The sequence below is a fragment of the Ascaphus truei genome, chromosome 3 (genome assembly GCF_040206685.1).
Source record: "Ascaphus truei isolate aAscTru1 chromosome 3, aAscTru1.hap1, whole genome shotgun sequence".
Lineage (NCBI taxonomy): Eukaryota > Metazoa > Chordata > Amphibia > Anura > Ascaphidae > Ascaphus > Ascaphus truei.
In genome coordinates this window covers 66,369,460-66,390,750 of record NC_134485.1, presented here as the reverse complement: position 1 = coordinate 66,390,750, position 21,291 = coordinate 66,369,460, and the positions used below count along the sequence as shown (strand labels likewise).

The window sequence follows — 21,291 nt, the reverse complement described above, 5'->3', positions numbered from 1 at the left end:
AGTATTACTCCAATATTTATCACATTTGTATTAATCTGTCACGTTTTTGAAAGCTCTATACACTAGAATTTCATCTATGACAAACCCTTATATTGGTTCCCTAAAATATATTACGGTCTATTCTCCAGGACTAATACAAAATAATAAAAAATGCTTCTATTTTACAATATAGAAGACAAAACGTGATGGAGATTGGGCTTTTTCAGCTCATATTATTAAATACAAACTGAAACGGTAAACATGTTTTTGTAGAAAGCCAACCAGAGAACAGCATCATTTGTGTCTATGATGATGGCCAACCTATAGTAAATCTCTTTATCTGATCCCACGTTTGCTGATCCCACATTATGAAGGAGTGGCTCAGTAGATAAAGACCCTGACTCTGCAAATCAAGGGAACCTGGTTCAAATCCCAGAGTCAGCTCCTTGGTTAACTCACTTTATCTCCCAGTGCTTCACCAACGTTTGTACGTTTGACAGGCCTAATGCAGGGGTGGCCAACTCAGGTCTTCAAGGGCCACCAACAGGTCAGGTTTACAGAATATCCCGGCTCAATCAGCAAATCCGACCGAGCAACTGATTGAACCACCTGTTCTGTAGAGGGGATATCCTTAAAAGCTTACCGGCTGGTGGCCCTGTGCCAATGTCTGAACCTCACTTCTAAGCTAAGACAGAGTTGCGCAAACGTTTGCTCCTGCGCCCACTTGCCTCTTGTGCCCTGGTGCTCGCTGGTCGTATCATGTAATCTTCCCTTGGAACGATCGCATGACACCCCAGCTCGCTAAAACATAATACATGCTAAAAACTGCAAAATACATATAAGAAAATCCGTATTATCCCTTGAGTTGGAAGCCAGTATTAAAAAAGAAGACTTTGCTATGAACCAAATACTTTCTTGGCCATGTCCTCTCTATTTCTGACCTTATCTGGTACAGGCGGCCACATCCCTGCACAAGCGAGGGGGTATCAAACAAAAGAAAAGAGAAGTGACATTTTGCTTTTAGACTCTGAGGGCCACCAACGTCTTAACACAAAAGAGGTTAGATAGATAAAGAGTGTAAAACCCTCACAGAGCATTTGGTCACCGCTGAAAATATCAAGAGCGTCAAACAGTTTGATAAACACTTGTACTAGTCTAAATCTTTTTCAAAAGTGTCAATCTACTACATTTTGAAGCCATTAAACCCATTGCCATTGGTCCCCTCTGTGCTAGTAGGAACGGCCCATCTCAAGCAACACCAAGTTCTGCTGCTGCTCCTCCTGGATGTGAAGGGTTAACAAAGATAGACCGTCCCCGCTGACTCTCGCTCTGCTATAGTTTGCTAACGTGCTTTTACTACCGGTGATACCTAGTAACAACTGTGCCGCCCTATCTATCACCCATACTCCATGAAACCACAGCAACCAGTGCATCTCCAGAAAGCAGGTCTATTTATACTCTGATAATAAAAGGGAAGATATTAAACATGAGGCTCTGCAAAACCTCACTTCATCGTAAACCTGTTAAACCTTCCTTAACCCGTCCAAGTGCTGGAGGGAACTTCCAATATAGTTGCATCAACAGGCGCTTCAGCATTGGAAGTTCTGGGAGCGTTGGCAGGGAGAAGGCCTCTTCACTGCCGGAGTGGCCTGAAATGTCCTGTCTCTCGTGCCCGCTGTTTCTGCCTGCGGTGCATTGCTTGCCTCCTCTTCAGTGAAGAGGTTAATGCAAGGAAGCCAAAGCTCATTTTGGAAAGTTGCCATAAGCCCCAGTTTCAGGTCCCGGGCGGGTGCCAGCTCCGTGTCTGGTTGCAGGCCGAGATTGTGTAAACCTCTATGTATTTCTGGGTTAGGCCCCTCATTTGTTGAAGCTTTTATGGAACAAAATTCCCTAATGCCAATATGTCAAATACACAACCATTCGACTGAGGCCTCTCTCACCCTGGGGAAGCAATTGGTGGAGAGCGTGGTTCTACAGGTTATTGTAGAGGACAGTACCCTGGCCATAAAGGGGATGATCCCATCAGTGAAGGAAAATGAGCGGTCACTATCTTTCATTGAACTGGGATAAGGCCTTTTTTTTCTGCCAAGAGGAGAATTCAAAAGTGAGAACTTTCTTAATCGTATGTCTGGGTAAACAGTGCTTATCAACAAGGAGTTAAGCACTAATAATTAGGTGTCCCAGATACAGAGCAAATCACAGCCAAGCCATAACCTTAATTATGTTGACAAGAGGGAGGTGCTTTTACTGGCTTTTCCTGACTTTTTGGTTCTAAAAAACATGTTGTGTTTTGGTTTTGCTGGAACTCCATTGGTTTTAGTTTTAGTTTTAGATTTATTTATTTTTAATTATGGGGGAAAAAAATGTGAAATAAGCAGGAATATTTTCACGAAATGTTCAAACTTTGAACTTGTTTGCAAGATTTGTTCGTCACGTACTTTTTCAAAAGTTGGCAAAATGTCACAAGTTCGCTCCTCTCTACTCTTCAGATATGAATCTGTGACAGGGCCTTAACCCCCGTCTAAAAGGGCTCTAAATAGAAAGCCTGGATCTGACTAATGAGTCCAGCGGTGAGCTGGTTAATTGCAGCTACAGACAATTAGCCCATCTACACCTGGCTCATCAAACAGGTAGAAAAGCCTCCTGTGTAAACTGCAGGGGATCTCTCTAGCACCAAGGAGGTGTATGCTGATCAGAGAGGAATCCCAGGGAACTAAACCCTCTATTCCAGGACACAGCGGTCCCTGTAACCCGCCAGAGGGTGCACCCCACGGACACCAACCCAGACCTGGAGACTAATTTAAAGAGCCCCTGCTTACAGGTACCTCTTTGGACTTTGGGGTCAGAGGTTGGCAAGAGGCCTATCCTCCCAGTCCTGCAGATAGGGACTGGGAAGTATGAGTTAGCCATTACAAGGGGATAGGCTGTTTTGTTTATTTTCTATGCTGCCTTAAAGCTGTATTGTTTGAGGAACGAGCTAAATAAAAACCACTGTTTATTTCCCCAATCTCTGTCTCCCTGGTTGTACCTCTGCACTCGTTTCCTACATCTGGTATTTGAGTGGGATGAGGGGTGGCCATTGGATTTCAAATCAGCCCTGCACAGCGTCCGGGAAAATTTGTGGTGCTTTTGTTTGCCTACAGTTCCTGCAACAGTTTGAGCAACAAAACCAAGAACAAAAGAACCATATGCATAAGTGACCAGAATTAAAGGGCTACACATCCAGGCAGGAAAGCTACACGGCACTGGGGAGGAACAATGCCACAGGCTGACTGGAGGGACTATGGCAGACGGTGACCCACACAAGGTACTAACTCTGTGATCAAAGTCTACCCCACCATGTGTACAAGCCCCCCCCCCAAAAAAAATATGGGTTTTTAAAATGGGAACTCAAAACAATAAAAAGTCTACAGAGACACCTGTGAGAGCTACGAACTCTGCAAGTGAAGTCTGCCCATCTGTAGGACTATCAGCTGGGGTTCTAGCACATATGGAGAAAATCGCTACAATAGTGCCATCCTCGTGAATAATACACCTGATACCGCCAAAAGGGAGAGCAAAATGTGGTGTTCCTGTAATAAACCCGGCCACATGGAAGATTGTCTCTTCTGGTCCCACGAGGATACAGATACGGAGGATGTCTCTTATATGGGCCCAGAAATGCAACGCACCGACAAAACACCCCAAGGATGGTGGAGCTGCCTGAACTCAGTATGCCTTGTAAAGACAGGACTTTATGACCGTGAACATGATTGGCAGCAGCAAAGCAGAACCAGCTGAACGCCAAATATTTTCGCCAGCTAATGCAACTGCAAGGAAAGCATGGTGAATGCAGTGAAACTGCTGAAGTATCAAAACAAGAAGGAAACCCCAGTATCTCTGATGGGACAAAGTCATCCAAACCAAAAAGGCAGGGGAAAAAAAGACAGATGACCCTACGACATCAGAAGGGGGCCGATAAGTCCTGCAGCCTAGAGTGAATGGAAGATTCGGCCCAGGACTGACTAAATCTCCAGAGGGCAAGGCAGAAGTCGTGTACCCAGAAGAATTGTCTGTCCGGTTCTGACAGTGAGAAACACTCAACAAACAATACAAGGGAAGCGGAGCCAGAACCACTAAGTGACGATCCCGTGACCAGCCCTAAAGATGCACTGTAAACTGCCAGGCTGTAAGGGATCGGGGGACCCGCGCCTCTCAGCGGGTCCCCTTCACCCAGGCTCCTAGTGCGGCCACTCGTCCCAGACCCCCTCCCCGTCAGCTCCTTACCTCCTCCGGTCGGACGCCATGCCGCTCCTCCGCTGCGCACGCCGCATCCTCCCACAAGCGGCCGGGGCGCGCACACGGGAACCTTACTGGGTGCGGGTGCACCCGATCCTCTTTGCTGTCCTCCCGCAGCTCTGGCTCCGCCTCCCATCAGCTACAGGCTGTCTCCACCACTCACCTGGCTGACTCCCACTCTGGGCACCTGAACCTATCCCTGGGCTTGCTCAGACAGGCCTCCGCTCCACCTCTTGCTCTCATTGGTCCTCCTGCATATATAACCCCAGTCTGCCCTCTCCTTCCTCGCTTTGCATAGTTCTTCTGTGGCTTCGCTTGTTAGGTCGTCTATGCCTGGCTCTCTTCTGTATTACAGCTCTAGTTCCTGTCCCTGCCCCCATTGGATACCCTTGGATTTGATCTTGGCTCTCGTTGACTTCGTGTACCTCGCTACTCCCTGGACTCGGCTTTGGACCTTACTACGCTGCTCTCTCCTGCCCCTGACCTACGGCTCTCGGATCTCTACACACGGACTTCTGGCACCCCGGACTCAGCAAATATCAAGTTAACCCTTTCTCACCAGGCCCGGCAACGCATCATACCACACTCCGGGCACACCCTCACTGCTGTGGGTGCGTGTTATACCCTTACCCACCTCAGTATTGGGGACTGGCCAGGTCTGCGGGCATTCAGGCATTACATTATGCAGAGCCCAACAAATGCAGACCCCCCTGAGGTGGGCCAAGGTGTATCTATGGATCACTGGCAATTTTTAAGCGATCAAGTCACGGCCGTGGCACAGCAGCTTTCTAACCTCTCCCTGCGGGACTCGCCAGCTGCACCATCTCCTCCTGCCCCAGTACCTATGGGCCTCTCGGAGCCACGTGGAATGATGAAGCCCTTTCCGCGGCATATTGGCAGGGATTGTCCGAATCCCTCAAGGACGACCTGGCAGATCACGCTCGTCCCTCATCTCTAGAGGACCTTATTGCCCTCAGCATCCGGATGGACCAGCGCATTCAAGAGAGACGCCAGGAGCGCCAGCGTCCCCGTTTTATGCTGCCCTCGTCTGCTTCTCCTAGGTCTCCTCCCTTGGCTCTTCCTGCATTGGACGCTCCTGAACCGATGCAGATCGGTAGCCAGCAGCTCCGGACTGCTGAGAGAACACGCCGCCGAAATGAGGGTCTCTGCTTCTACTGTGGGTCCCCGGAACATCAACTACGTCACTATTTGCCTGCGACCGGGAAACGAGAATGCCCAGTAAAGGTTGAGGGGCTTTTACTGGGTACCATCTCTCCTTGCCCCTCTCCTCCCAAAGAGCTACCAAAGAGAATTCTTTTGCCTATAACTCACGAGGGTCCCAATGCCCGGGTAGCAGTGGAAGCCTTCATCGACTCCGGGTCTGGTGGCAACTTCTTGGATCACGACTATGCTTGCAACAATCAAATTCCATTAGTCAAGAGAAGTCACCCATCGGTCTTGAGGCTATCGACGGTCGACCGCTCCAACCAGCGTTTATAATATTGGAATCTGTCCCTCTCACCCTGACCACCGCGGATGGTCATACGGAGGTCATCATCTTCGATGTCTTCCACTCACCCACTGTCCAGGTCATTTTGGGATTGCCGTGGCTCCAGCTTCACAACCCGCGTGTCGATTGGACAGACGAATTACCGATCCAGTGGGGTCCTACCTTGAAGGAGGTGGCCATTCCTCCCGTTACCGTGCTCGCTGGTCTCGATGCTTATTCACCTCCTCTCTCTACCCTACCTGAGGTATACCGTGATTTTTTGGATGTCTTCAACAAGACTCAGGTGGAAGTCTTACCACCTCATCGTTCGTACGACTGCCCCATCGAATGAATTCCTGGAGCCACACTCCCTAAGTCTAAGTCGTATCCCCTCTCCATGCCTGAGACCGAGGCTATGGCGACTTACATCCAGGAGAATCTCAAGAGACGTTTTATTCGGAGTTCCACTTCCCCGTCCGGGGCGGGTTTCTTCTTCGTGAAGAAGAATGATGGCTCCCTAAGACCCTGTATCGACTTTCGTGGGCTTAACAAAATCACGGTTAAAAACCGGTATCCCCTTTCTCTAATTTCGGAACTCTTTGACCGGCTCCAAGGAGCCTCTATATTTTCCAAACTCAACCTGAGAGGAGCTTACAATCTAATCCGAATACGCGAGGGTGACGAGTGGAAGACTGCATTCAACACACGTACGGGTCATTATGAATATCTAGTGATGCCCCAGCCGTCTTCCAAGAATTTATGAATGACATCTTCCGGGACATTTTGGATGTTTTCGTCATCATATACCTAGATGATATCCTCATTTTCTCCAAATACCTGGAGGAGCACATTGGTCACACCAGGGTGGTCCTCGCTCGGCTTCGTGCCAATAGCCTCTACGCGAAGATGGAAAAATGTCTCTTCCACCAGTCATCCACAGCTTGGCTATATAATTTCCGACAAAGGCTTCACCATGGTTCCTGAGAAATTGAAGGCTGTTCTAGATTGGCCGTTGCCGAACTCCTTAAAAGCCGTCCAGCATTTCCTTGGGTTTTCAAACTACTATCGGAAATTCATCCGTAATTTCTCCACTATCGCTCTACCCATTACCGCTCTCACCAAAAAAGGGGCTGATCCAGCAGCATGGTCCCCAGATGCCATCAAAGCCTTTGAGTTTCTTAAAAAAGATTTTCGTCTCTGCCCCCATCCTTCGTCACCCGGACACGTCTCTTCCTTTCACCCTTGAGGTTGACGCTTCGGATGTGGGAGCTGGGGCAGTACTCTCGCAAAGGTCCTCACCCCAAGAAAGACTTTATCCTTGTGGATTCTTTTCTAGGAAATTCTCTTCGGCCGAGAGAAATTATGATGTCGGGAACCGTGAACTTTTGTCTATCAAGTTAGCCTTGCAAGAATGGAGACACCTCCTCGAGGGTACCAAAGAGCCAGTAGCAATTCTCACCGATCACAAAAACTTATTGTATATTTAGTGGGCTCGTCGTCTGGGATCCTGTCAAGCACGTTGGGCACTTTTTTTTTCTCGTTTCAATTACACGATTCTCGATTCACGTTTTTCTAGGGGCAAACTTCAGTTCCTCGTTCATTGGAAGGGATATGGTCCTGAGGAACGTTCCTGGGTACCTTGTCATCACATTCATGCCCCAGCTCTTCTTAAACAATTTCGCCGGAAATTTCCTCACAAACCTTGGGAGGATCGCCCGGAGTCCGATCCTCAAGGGGGGGGGTACTGTAAGGGATAGGGGGACACGCGCCTCTCAGCTGGTCCCCGTCACCCAGGCTCCCAGTGCAGCCGCTCGTCCCAGACCCCCTCCCCGTCGGCTCCTTACCTCCTCCGGTCGGACGCCATGCCGCTCCTCCGCGGCGCACGCCGCATCCACCCACACGCGGCTGGGGCGCGCGCACGGGAACCTTACAGGGCGCTCGCGCACCCGATCCTCTTTGCCATCCTCCCGCACCGCTGGCTCCGCCTCCCATCAGCTACAGGCTGTCTCCACCACTCACCTGGCTGACTCCCACTCTGGGCACCTGAACCTATCCCTGGGCTCGCTTAGACTCCACTCCGCTCCGCTCCACCTCTTGCTCTCATTGGTCCTCCTGCATATATAACCCCAGTCTGCCCTCTCCTTCCTCGCTCTGCATAGTTCTTCTGTGGCTTCGCTTGTTCGGTCGTCTATGCCTGGCTCTCTTCTGTATTACAGCTCTAGTTCCTGTCCCTGCCCCCATTGGATACCCTTAGATTTGATCTTGGCTCTCGTTGATTTCGTGTACCTCGCTACTCCCTGGACTCGGCTTTGGATCTTACTACGCTGCTCTCTCCTGCCCCTGACCTACGGCTCTCGGATCTCTACCCACGGACTTCTGGCACCCCGGACACAGCAAGTATCAAGTTAACCTTTTCTCACCAGGCCCGGCAACGCATCATACCACACTCCGGGCACACCCTCACTGCTGTGGGTGCGTGTTATACCCTTACCCACCTCAGTATTGCGGACTGGCCAGGTCTGCGGGCATTCAGGCGTTACACAGGCATGCCCATGATCTTCCCCTTGAATGATTGGAAAAGGAGTAGAAGCAAACACCGAGCTACAGACTGGTCTACTCACACTCACCTTTGACTGTGGGACTCTGATAAAGATGGAGCGTTGCTTGTGTAGATACTTTGAAGACCTGACATCTGAGCTGAAGATGGCGAATGCCATTATTATTGACATGGTCAGGAAACAGAGCCACTCAGACAAAGTTATTGCTGACTTGCAGCAGAAGCAGGAGGCTCAAAAGAAGGCCCCCCTGTCTGAGGTTAGAGCTTGGACTATCTCAGGAGTCTCTCAGTCTCAGTGCAGAGCTTAGGGGTTCTTGAAAGGAGTTTGACAGCCTCGGTACGGAGCTAGAAGACTCTTGGATAGAGATTTGCAGTCTCCTTGCCGAGCTGGACGTCTCCCAGAAAGAGGTCCATACTCTCAATATAGGGCTGGATGTCTCTCGCCAGGTGGTCAACAGTCTCCGGACTTTGACATATCGCAGAATGACGTTCATACTCTACGCATAGAGCTGGATGCCTCACATCAGGAGATTAGCAATCTCCACACAGAACTGGAAAGCTCTCAAAAGAAATTTCACAGTCTAGTGGCGGAGCTGAAAGTCAATTTAAATAGATGCCCTCAGTCTTAATACAAATCTTGAAGTCTCTCAGAAGGAGCTTAACGCCCTCAACCTAGAGCTAGATGTCTCACGCCAGGAAACCTGGTGTCTCAACTCAGAAGTGTGTAAATGGAAGGAGGACTACACAGAGGCCCTGTGGCTTATAGAGACTGTAGAAAGAATAGAAACCTAACAGAAGAGGTTTCATATCTGGCTGATCAAGCCAGTAAAGAAGTTAAGAAGAAGCAACAACTCCAATCAGCAAAGTTGGAAATACAGTTACCACTGACAGTAGCAGAGGGCGCTGTTCACCAAGAAAAGAGCAAATCCCTGTGTTTGCACTTGGAACTCTCTCAGATCAAAGCAGACTCTGCTTGAGAGAAGAGAAGTGTGCTAACACTCCAGCAATATGGCCGAGCTCCAGTGGTGGGATTCAAAATTTTTAGCAACAGGTTCTCTCTCACGGGGGGGGGGGGGCGGGGGCGGGGATGGGGGAAGAGAAACAGGGGGGGGGAAGAGATAGAGGTGGGGGAACGGGAGAGAGACGGGGGAAGAGGGAGAAAGACGGGGGCAGGAAAGGGAGAGAGACGGGGGGAAGAGGGAGAAAGACGGGGGCAGGAAAGGGAGAGAAACGGGGGGGGGAGAGGGAGAGAGAAGGGGGGGAAGAGGGAGAGAGACGGGGGGAAGAGGGAGAGAGATGGGGGGAAGGGGGGAAGAGGGAGAGAGACGGGGGAAGAGGGAGAGAGATGGGGGGGGAGACGGGGGGGGGGGAGAGACGGGGGAAGAGAGAGGGAGACCATACCGCCCTTTTATAGTGAAAAATGAAAACCAACAATATTTGATTGAAATAAATTATTTATTTGCCTTTGTTAAAATATTTCGGTATCGCTACGATTGTCATTATATTGTTTCTTTTGTCCAGGGCAGAGAGAGACAGGGGGGGTGGGGGAAGGGGGGATTGAGAGAGACCACAGAGGGCAGAGAGAGACCAGGGGGGGCAGAGAGAGACATGGGGGGCAGAGAGAGAGAGGGCAGAAAGAGACATGGGGGGGCAGATAGTGGGAGCAGAGAGAGACCATGGGGGGCAGAGAGACCAGAGGGACCCAGTTCCATCAGTCCCAGTGTAATAAAATGTCCAAAAGTGCTTGCAGTGCAATTGTTAGTTCTGAAAGTTAAGTTTTTTTTTCTGCCTGCTGTGTGTGGGGGGGGGGGGGCGGGGGGGGGGGGCTGCTGCACTTACCTTGTAGTCAGAAACACAAAGGAGCAGCAGGCAGGTTATCTCCTTCTTCAAGGCTTGCTGGAGTGATGCCAGGGTTCCACACCTTGTGCATGCTCTGGGCTTCCATACCCACCACCCTGACCTCCCCCCCCTGCCCTCCCCCCCCTGACCTGGCGCCGTGAAGATGCAGGAAGTGTTAGAGGCAGAGCTATGGCTGAGTGCTTCTCTGCATGGGGTCCTGCACAGCTTAGCAGCAGCACACAGTGCGGAGTTCTGTGGGGGAAGGTAGGGCTGGTCGTACCGGTTCTAGGAACTAAGAACATTTTAGGCACCGGTTCTCCCGAACCGGTGCGAACCGGCAGAATCCCTCCACTGCCAAGCTCTTATCCAAGGAAGGTTGGAGAGAGAAAGGTATCTGCACAAAGCTCTGCAACGCTCATCATACAGGCTGCCTACAGAGGAACGAAAACTCGTCAGCTGTGTCGCCAGAATAAAGCAGCCTTCCTTCTCGAGTCAAGAAGGTTTGTAAGAATGCTCAAATACCCAGCTGCAAAATAATCATTCAATCCCAAGAATAGGTAGGTGTATAACATGAAGTGAGTTAGTCCTGATTAAGGTAAAGCCATAGTTCCCTGAAAACTGAAAGTGCATGAGAGACTCACCACAAACAATTTCATTGGGGGCTAGTAAGGCATAATAGCCAAGATTACTATGGACACCTCCTTGTAGTGGATGATGTGCTGCTGCTGATAGATCCAAGGTAAAACGAAAGAAGTAGAGCACCATCAACGACTGGAGTCAGGAGGGGATCCAAATAACAAATTCTTTATTGGAGTAAAAGCACGTTTCGAAACGCGTAGGAGGTGTTCCTGTGCTTTTACTCCAATAAAGAATTTGTTATTTGGATCCCCTCCTGACTCCAGTCGTTGATGGTGCTCTACTTCTTTCGTTTTTCCTTCTCGAGTCAACATGGAGAATGAATGAAATGACAAAGAAATAATTATAAACATTTGAAGCAATGTGTAATTTTACTCCATTCAAATGGTAGGACGTATCTGCAGCAAAGATGCTACAGGAAAATGAAAGAAGCTGCTTGTATGATTTAGTTCAGACATATGTCCTACGTCACAACCAAGCAAGCTGTGCGTTGCTAAGAGCGCACCCGCAATGCCGTCTCAGTGCTACAACCGGCAGTCCATAAAACCCAGGGAAAAAGAACAGAATTTGGTCTGAGACAGACAATACAAATCCAGTCCTGTTACCGTACTCATGGTACTCAAACCAGTTTCCTCACAATGAAAATAGCAGCTATAAAGTTTCAGTCTTTGGCTAAATAAAGAGAGAACAGTGTAGCAATCTCCCCCCTAAATATGCAACCGTAGTTGCCCATTTGTCTTTGCAAGGGAAAAAGGCACAAGACAAAAGGCTTGAAAACTGCAAATGGAGAACGACAAAAAGACTGATGTACTGGAATATAGAGATCCTACACCAGCCGTAAATGACCTCTCTATGGTAAAGGGTGTCATACTTTTTCGGGTAGCCCGTGAGAGATAAGGATCAGTAGATCGGGGTCCCCCGGTATGAAAGGAGCTTCCAGATGGGCCTACTGCAGTAGAAGAACTGTGCAGAGCTGTGCAAACCTGCGCTGGCCGATAGCAGGGTTGAGGAGGTGACATCATCATCCCCCGACTCTGGATAGTGGACAGAGGGCATTCACCGACGCTGACACACTGGAGAACACTCCCCGCGGAAGGAGAAAACTCACCCTGCAGACGAGCCTTAGGCTTTGCCTATAGTGCCGCCGCCGCCGCCGCCGGCGACACGATGGGTGACGTCACCCATTGCCGTCGCCACCAGCGAAAGTTATGTTTCGCCGGTCGGCGGCATCGCGGGATTCCCGCAATTTGATTTGTTCAAGGGCCGTCACGTGACGCGACAACCCTTGAAAAATCAAATTTTGCCGGCGTCGAGTTTTCGCTCCGTCGCTCCGTCGCTTGTCGTCAATGTATTTGTTTTCGGGCGACATCGCGTCGCCGGCACTATAAGCGCGGCCTTACACTGACTTACCCTGGAAACAACAGGTTACAGCACCTGCATACCTTGTTCACATGAACAGTCACTGCGATTCTAAGTGTGCACTTTTCTAATATATAAAACAAGTGTCCAGCATTAAGCCTACACTACATCCCTTATTGCACTCTAGATGTAGAAATATAGTGAGACTTAAATAGTCATGAAATCTTAATATTCTTATTGTAGTAATGTCAAGCAGGTAATTTACTACTTAGATAGCAATATAAACAAGAAAAAACCTGACAAGATTAGCAGAGTATTGAGGTCATCAATTACATAGTATGAAAAACAATAAAATGTTAATGATAATAATAAACAACGAGGTGAGGTGACTTAGAGGTACAGAGTATTAGATCCAAAGCCAGGGTGTGCAGCGCACAGCAATAAGGAGGAGCAGGTCTTGCAGAAAAAATAGTCCTTTATTTAATTCATGGTGTGGGACAACAGCAAACCTTCAACGCGTTTCGTTCAAGTTCGAGTTCAACGCGTTGAAGGTTTGCTGTTGTCCCACACCATGAATTAAATAAAGGACTATTTTTTCTGCAAGACCTGCTCCTCCTTATTGCTGTGCGCTGCACACCCTGGCTTTGGATCTACACCCTAATACAGCTGCACGCTCTGGAGGGGAGACTGGAGAAGAAAGAAGATTCAGTGAGTACTAAACCTGGGGCTACCTAATGAGGAAAGAGAGGGCTGTCTTTGGCAACCCACTCCTACCTTCAGGGTACCTTATGCCCAATTAAAGGGACAGTGCCATTGTAAAATATAATTATCACCCAGTTTACTCCCCTCCTTTCACATAGTCCCAGCACTGTTGAGCACCATCACAAATACGCTAACACAGTATTAGATAACTGTTAGAGGTAAATGTAGTTCCAATAAGTGTCGCAAAGTGTTATCTCAAATAGCTAGTCTGAGATACAGCCCATCGGAAGCCAATGTATTAGTTCTAGATATAATACACAAATAGGTACATAATTATTCTGTGATCATACAATTCATCCTGTATATTGTAACACTATTGCTGCCTATGATATAAGCATCGCAAACTCTGCTTTAGGGCTGTTATATAGTAGCTGCGTGCGCTACGCCGTGCGCGCGCGGCACTTATAATTGGCTGAGGTTACCTTCTATACAAGGGCCGCGCGCGCGGCAGTGAGTGTGCATCCGGCCGACGACGGGGAAAATAATATTTTCGCGCCGCTACCGGCGCTGAAATGTGTGTGTGTGTGTGTGTGTGTGTGTGTGTGTGTGTGTGTGTGTGTGTGTGTATGCATGTGTATGTATGCATATGTGTGAGTGTATGTGTATGTATGTATATATGTGTGAGTGTATGTGTATGTATGTATATGTGTGTGTGTGTGTGTGTATGTTTGTGTCTGCACAATGTTAATAAATATTTTATTTTTACCAGTGGTTTTTTTTTTTTTTTTTTAATAAATAATAAATTACACACACATACATACATATACACAAACACACAGTACCTTCACATAGCTCACAGCTCAGTATACACACAAAAAGCGTGCGGCACGTGCACGCGCGTTCACACAGGCGCGCGCATGCACGGCCTCACACTCTATAGAACAGCCCTTAGAGTACACGATTCAGAGTGGGTCTGTTGATATAGATCCCAACACTAGTATCAATTTAGGTTTACAATATGTATTATCTGAAATACAGTATCTGCTGAAATACAGTCCCTATTGTGAGGATTCGGGGGTCGCAGCGTGACCCCCCCCTTACCCCTCGTTGTGCCCGCTGCTGCGGAACGCCCCCCTCGCCGGTCTCGTCCGGTCCCCGTGGTTGGGGGACTGCCCCTTCGTCCCCGCCGGGCGGCCGCTCTTCCGCGGGCGGCTGGGGCTCCGGCGGCTGTAATGTCTCGCGGGCGTGCGCTCCCCTTAGTTACGGAGCGCGCGCCGGATCAAGTTAATTTATTCACTGCTCCTGCAGTGAAGCCACGCCCCCAGCTCACACACAGGCAGTGATTATGCCTGAAAGCTGCTCACCTGCATCTTCCTCAAGGCAGCCTATCCAGGACAGCTCCATGCACTGCTCCAGGTCTGCCCCCTCTGCCTATTCGCCAGCCGCACTATTTAATGCCTGTCTTGCCATTCCCACATCGCTCCACATAGTTTCTTCTAGCGGATGTCTATGCTGGCTCTCTCTCTCTCTTCTCTTCGTTATTCAGGTTACGACCCGGCGTGGTGGACTTCACTGTCTGGCTCTGGAACCTGGCTCTCACTTGACCACGCTGCTTCTCACGCCCCTCGATCTCAGCTTGGACTCCGACCTTCCGGATCTCTCCTCTCCCTGACCTTGGCTAACGGCTACACGACGTCTCTTCTTGTACCGGTACCGGCAAGTATTGCTACAGCTATTTTCACCTGGCCTGGCAACGTCAAAACACCACACTCTGGACACGCTCCTTCTGCTGCGGGTGCGTGCATATATACGTCCCCACCTCAGTATAAGGGACGGGTCTGGTCTGCGGGCAGCACCGGCGTAACACCTATCTGGGGTAATCAGATAATACAGAACCTAGGATACAAAAGGTAATGTGTGACTATCACTATAGGTATATATACATGTGTAACTCAGAAATCATTAAGAGGGTACAATTGTAACAATAATGAGTTACAATGTCTACGTCTCCGTCATGATCAGCAGCCACTGAAATGAATTCCCCATAGATGGTAAAAGCCTACGATACATAGAATAACAAGCAACTCTATAACTAGCATATATGTAAATGCATCTATGAGGAACATGACTCAAAATGCCTCCAGGTTAGAAACGTAGTTGTATGTTGTCTAACATTATACGGATACAGAGTATGCAGTGATAATAAACTAGATTAGTCTCATAAGCTACCGCTATACGACCATATCTCTTGGAGTACCCTACACAAGTTTCGTGTGCTAATGCACACTTCTTCAGGGGTGAAAAAATAACTTTTTAAACCTTAACCTAATAAAAACTTTATTATGCCATAGAAGCGTTTCTTGCGCTCTTTCCTATAGGAAAATAAATAAATAAATATATATATATAAATAAAATACTTCACCAAAATCAAATGACCAGAGAAGGAGACACGGCATTACAGGTAGATGATAAAAAGGGTATTTAATCCATATCCAAATGTATCCAACGTTTCAGAGCCTTCCCAAGGCCCCTTCATCAGGGGGGTGCAGCTTCACGAAAGGGTTATTGGTGCCACCGTACACTCCGTACTTTGGGGGAACTACCAAGTGTTGGGCTATTGGGTGTACCCTGGGGGTTACCATTCTTATCGTTATTGTTATTTGTTATTGCATGTGTGTCAGTAAACATTATATATATATATATATATATATATATATATATATATATATATATATATATATATATATGAACAGAAAAAGAGAGAGAGCGCACGCCCCATAGCATAATACTGCGTAATTTATTATAAAAATGGGGAAGGGATGGAAGGGGGGGGGGGGGGGGAATCGCACTCACAGGATAAAAAATGTTAAAATGCAGTTTGTGAATAAATTCACCACCATCCGGTACTGCTGGGCAAGGTCCCTTCACGGTAGCTGTTCCAGATCACCTCCAGATCACCTCCAACCGGATAAGGATGCCTTTGTACCGACTGTGTGCTGATCGAATTCAGCTCTCCACTCCGAATGGCCGCTATTATCTTCCCGCGCTTCGTGTGGCCTCATGCGCGTGCGCAGCGTCTTCGTGACGTAATCGCGCTTCCTCAGTCTCCCTTAGGGAGACTGAGGAAGCGCGATTACGTCACGAAGACGCTGCGCACGCGCATGAGGCCACACGAAGCGCGGGAAGATAATAGCGGCCATTCGGAGTGGAGAGCTGAATTCGATCAGCACACAGTCGGTACAAAGGCATCCTTATCCGGTTGGAGGTGATCTGGAGGTGATCTGGAACAGCTACCGTGAAGGGACCTTGCCCAGCAGTACCGGATGGTGGTGAATTTATTCACAAACTGCATTTTAACATTTTTTATCCTGTGAGTGCGATTCCCCCCCCCCCCCCCCTTCCATCCCTTCCCCATTTTTATAATAAATTACGCAGTATTATGCTATGGGGCGTGCGCTCTCTCTCTTTTTCTGTTCATAGATATCCGTGGAGGTGGTTTATCCCTTGTGAGAGCAGCAGAAGACCCTGTGCACATATCTTATATCTCCCATTATGGACTGACTATTGAAGGACTGGTTGGATTTTTATTACAACTTTACACTTATTTTGCTTCATATTTTCACTTTTCACCTTTTTAGCACTTTTTGCACATTTTTTATATTTCTATTTTTCAATTCCATTTTTTACTCACATTGATGTATTATTCTATGATGTTGTTTTGAGTATATTTGTATATTTAGTTTAATATTCAAACAGGTGCACCCATATATACATCTTTATTTTTAAACACATTTTAGGAATCTTACACACTTTTCATTTACACGATATTAGTACTACAGTTTATTACACAGATTAATAGAATATTATTTTGGCGCCACAATTTTTTGTTTTTTTATATATATATATATACCTGCTTGTGTATTAATCATTACTGTATTGATTCCTGTGAGGGGTTATCCCGCCAAGGCTGGGATCCTTCATAGGTGGAGGCGCTGTACTGAAAGGAGAAAGAGCTCACCCCAGGCTCCCAGCGGCGGAGGCTTAGGCTACGGCCCCGCTCCCTCAGTCAGCGCGCTCGCACTGCATGCAGGCAGCGTGCTGACAGGCACAGACTGCTATCTGCGGTCTGTAGGTAGCGGGAGCGGCGGCCGTGGTTTGAGCGGAGGGGAGGCGTGGTTTGAGCGGAGGGACCCGCTACTCCCCCCCCTCCCTCCACGGGCACGGTCTCCCGGGCTGCAGGAGGGAGCTGCTGTTGGCTGCTGGAAGGTAAGCAGCTCCCGCTCCCTCCCCCTTCCTCCACAAATGCCCTCCTCACACACGCTGATACACACACACACACACAGGCTCTCTGACAGCTCCCACTACCGCCCCCGCCGCTGATAGGCTCATCAGAGCACCACGTGACGCGTCACCGCTCGGGATCAAAATTTTCTTGCATCCCCTGGCTGCTGACGTGTCACAGCGCGTTGTGAGCCGTGCAGCGAGGGGGGACTGGGACCGGCTCAAGAAGGATACCCCTGCTGGTGAGAAACGCGCCGCCGGACGCAGCGGGACTAAAGCCTTAGGCCTCCTGTGAGCAAACAGGTATAGCAGCACGTCTAGTTGCCTTAGGCATAGGGAAAGGGGGCTACATACATATATATACATATATATATATATATCCCGGCTCTTAATTGTATGTGCTGGCCATGTGGACAAGACCACAAGGGTCCCATGTCTTCAGTGCCCCGGGCCCATAAGAAAAAGGAGTCCCTGCCACAAAGATCTTAAGAGTCTAATCTATATATGTTCATGCATTGCCAGTACAGTAGTACTCACCAGGAGGAATATAGGGCAGATTGCTACCCAGCAAATTTGCCAGTACCATCCAGGAGTGAAACCCAGCATTTCTTTCACATCGCTGCAAAAGTGCCTGATACCTGAAACATAGCAAGTGTTAGAGAGCAGCAAAGACATCCACAAGGCACTGTGCACAGATATGTGAATATATATTTATATATATACATGTAGATGTGAAAGTGAAACATACTAATATTTATTTACCAGGAAACATACATTAAGATATACAGTATATATATATAGTAGATCACCTTGACAAAGGTCCCGCACGAGGACCGAAACGTTGGTACTATGTCTTATTAATACAAGTTTCTTTGACTACCCACTTGGAGTGCTGCCTCTGATATTCATCAAACGGTATCGTATTGCCTATATATATCTATATATATATTCTATGTCCTGGGATGCAGAACAAATACAGTCTCCTGGGTAAATTAACTTGTTATCCCATTATCATATTTGATAAAGTAATCTGTATTCTTTTGTTCAACTCAATATCTTATTTGGCAACTCGCTGACCAAGAAGGTTTAGTCACTGGCTATTCATCAATGATTTGACCTGCAGACCATTTTCAAGACTATTTATGTTATTTAGTTTACATTTGTTGTGCAGAAAGCAAAAGAGGGTGGGGCAGGAAGGTGAGAATGAAATGAAGGTAAGTATGTTACGACTTAAGCATTATACTTTGAATTGGGAATTTAAAAAAAAGTTAAAACTTATGGTCAAATGCTCACTGAACTTGCTGAAGTAATAATTGTAGTAAACGTTGGTTAACCAGTTGAGCCTAGTTGAAATGGAGTAGCACATTTAGCATACCATGTAAGTAATATAACACTAATAAAACAACATCAAGTTTCTCTCCTTTTTCAAAGACATGGCTCTAGAATTGATTAAACTTGTCATTCAGGAATGTCGTCATTTTCACGTATACCATCATTTGATTGATTTTATTCTTAATTGCGTTCAAAACGAGGGGCTGATTGTTTCCATGAAGAGGCAACGCAAGATCTTGTGGCACACAGGATGGGAGTCATAAGTTTATGTTCACTTTTATTTAAGTGAGCGTCAGAACCAATCGCTGACTGAAGAAGCTGGTTAATAAGATCAAATATTTGAGTCCATAGAAAGAAGGTACCTGTCCTCCCACAATTACAAAAACAAAGAGGCAAAGTGTAGGGGACTTATTTTGTGATGTTTGTGGGAGGTGATGTACCCCCTATAAAGCAATTTGTAGCTATTTTACTTTCGTAGCAGTATGGATAGAGAGAGAGAAGATAGTTTCCCAAATCTCCTCTCGATCGTCACATTCTAACAGAATTCTCAAGTCTTTTCCCATTGCTGAATGTAGGGCATGTATATATCAGCAGGCTGCAGAAGTAACTCTGGGTAGAGTTATCAGATTCTTAGTCAATGGGTCATTTCTGCAGAATGATTAATACAGTATGGTAAGGCTTGCAGAGATACGGTGTCTAAGCTGTAAGTATAGACACATCTCTGAATTGGGAATTTGGTGTATCTCTTTCAGTGATCTAAAGGACTTCATGTGGTCACCATCTAAAATATCTCACGCTCTTCTAAGGCCACCAGACAAATTGGCCACGACCATGCCTGGTAGAAAGGGTGGGTTGCTAAATAGGGAGCCACGTTGCTAGTGGGGAAGATCAATTTAGTGAGTATGGAAGTGATTGATTGTCTGTCCTTTTTATATAACCATAACATGGAATCTAAGTGTTTAAAGTTTTCAATATTGACCCATCTAATAACATCACCTGGTACATGCCAAAGAATGATTTGTGCTAATTGAGTAAATGTTTTACTTTTTAATAGACCAACATGCGAGTTCTTCTTAGATGGAATTATAACGTATTAAAACCTCAAAGTTCCCTTTATAATGTATAATGTGTCAGTACACCAGTATCAGACCAGAAATGTGTTTTTATTTCATTTGATCTGGCTAATGACAAAACATCTTCCACTTACCATAGAACCAAGACACTGCTATGGCTTCCAGAAATACCACGGTGAGGACTGCAGGGCCGGTGGCATATTCCTCAAACAGCTTCACCATGTAAGCACCACCCTACAGATAAGACATACAACAAAATGCCTCAGGCACAAGCCCACTCACCGTCACTCTCCAAATCTAATGAAGACAGAGACAGTGACTGTGCCAAGGGAAAGAGGAGCCAGCAAGCAGCTCCCCTGGTCTAAGATTTCTTACACAAGATGTTTTCACGCTTATTTATCACTTTTTATTGAGCGCTCTCGTGTCACTCTTAAGATTGGTCACTTTTATGTCATGAGTGGTCACTTATTTATGTACATGCTCCCCTTATATAGATTCTAGTCTCTGGGCCTTTTTTTCCTTTCTTATTATATATTATGTACTTCTCTATATGTTTGTGGGTTTTTTTTTTACCCATGGTATCTATAGTACATATTCCCGTTTGGGGGTATTTTTACATATAATATTTTAATGAATGATGTATTAAGTGTATATATCTATTATTTTGAACAGACCTATCTTTATAGACCCACTTCAGTAATATGTGGGAGTTACTTTTTTCCCATTATTTAGTCATAAACATGGGATTTCAACCTGTGGAAGGTACTGACCAATCAAATGCTGAGACTGGGTATATAGTAATAGTAATCTCACTAGGTTGGCAAGTCCCTGATGAAGTGGCAGAAAGCCACGAAATGCATAGGAAATGCAGCTGAAGTAATACACCAGGTAACTGTGTTATGATGCGTTGGCATAAAAGGGCCATGTTACTGCAGTTATTAAAAATGATTGATATATTACTCGTGTAATAATATTTATTACTACAGCCATATTGTAAAAATAATATAATTTGTTAATCTAATACATTTTTGGTTCATATATAGCAACTTAAATCAACTGACTTTTAGAATTGATGCCAGATTCAACTCGGGGGGGATTTTGACGCAGGTACAACAATTTGTTTTTACGTCATGCGCATCTCCATTTATGCGCGCCAATACACTTAACTAAAGATTTTTTATCACGCTTAAAGCACAGATTGAGAGAAAAAAAGCTTAATATGTAGACGCACACAAGTGCAATATAAGTTGTGATTTTCATGCATCAATTTAACACCAAAAATATAATCTGCAACACTTAGTACACAAGCCCCTAAAGGCACTATTCTATATTAAAGTCAATGGGGAATTTGGGCCGAAAGCAACCTGGCAGATATAAGTCCCCAAGTCTTAGGTTTTATTTTATTTATACATTTGTAAATATATATTTTTTTTAGGTACAGTACACTTTATTTTTACTTAAATAAATATACAGTTAGGTCCGGAAATAATTGGACACTGATACAATTTTCATAATTTTGGCTCTGTACGCCACCACAATGAATTTGAAATGAAACAACCGAGATGCCATAGAAGTGCAGACTTTCAGCTTTCAGCTTTAATTGAAGGGGTTGAACAAAAATATCGTATGAAACGTTTAGGAATTGCAACCATTTTCATACACAGTCCCCTTATTTCAGGGGCTCAAATGTAATTGGCCAAATTAACACAATAATAAATAAAATGTTCAATTTTAATACTTTGTGGAGAATAATTTGCAGGCAATGA

At 46.5% G+C, this 21,291-nt stretch overlaps 1 protein-coding gene across 3 annotated transcripts in view; it reads right to left on the bottom strand.

Annotated features, from left to right (window-relative positions):
• SLC6A4 (solute carrier family 6 member 4) overlaps positions 1-21,291 on the bottom strand; it is a 122,545-nt gene that overhangs the window by 13,813 nt on the left and 87,441 nt on the right. For all 3 annotated transcript variants that reach the window (XM_075594235.1, XM_075594234.1, XM_075594236.1), the window contains 2 exons: positions 19,660-19,759; positions 17,658-17,758 (listed from right to left, as the gene is read on the bottom strand). In XM_075594235.1, coding sequence (XP_075450350.1) covers positions 17,658-17,758; positions 19,660-19,759 — 201 coding nt within the window. The remainder of the gene's footprint in view (positions 1-17,657; positions 17,759-19,659; positions 19,760-21,291) is intronic.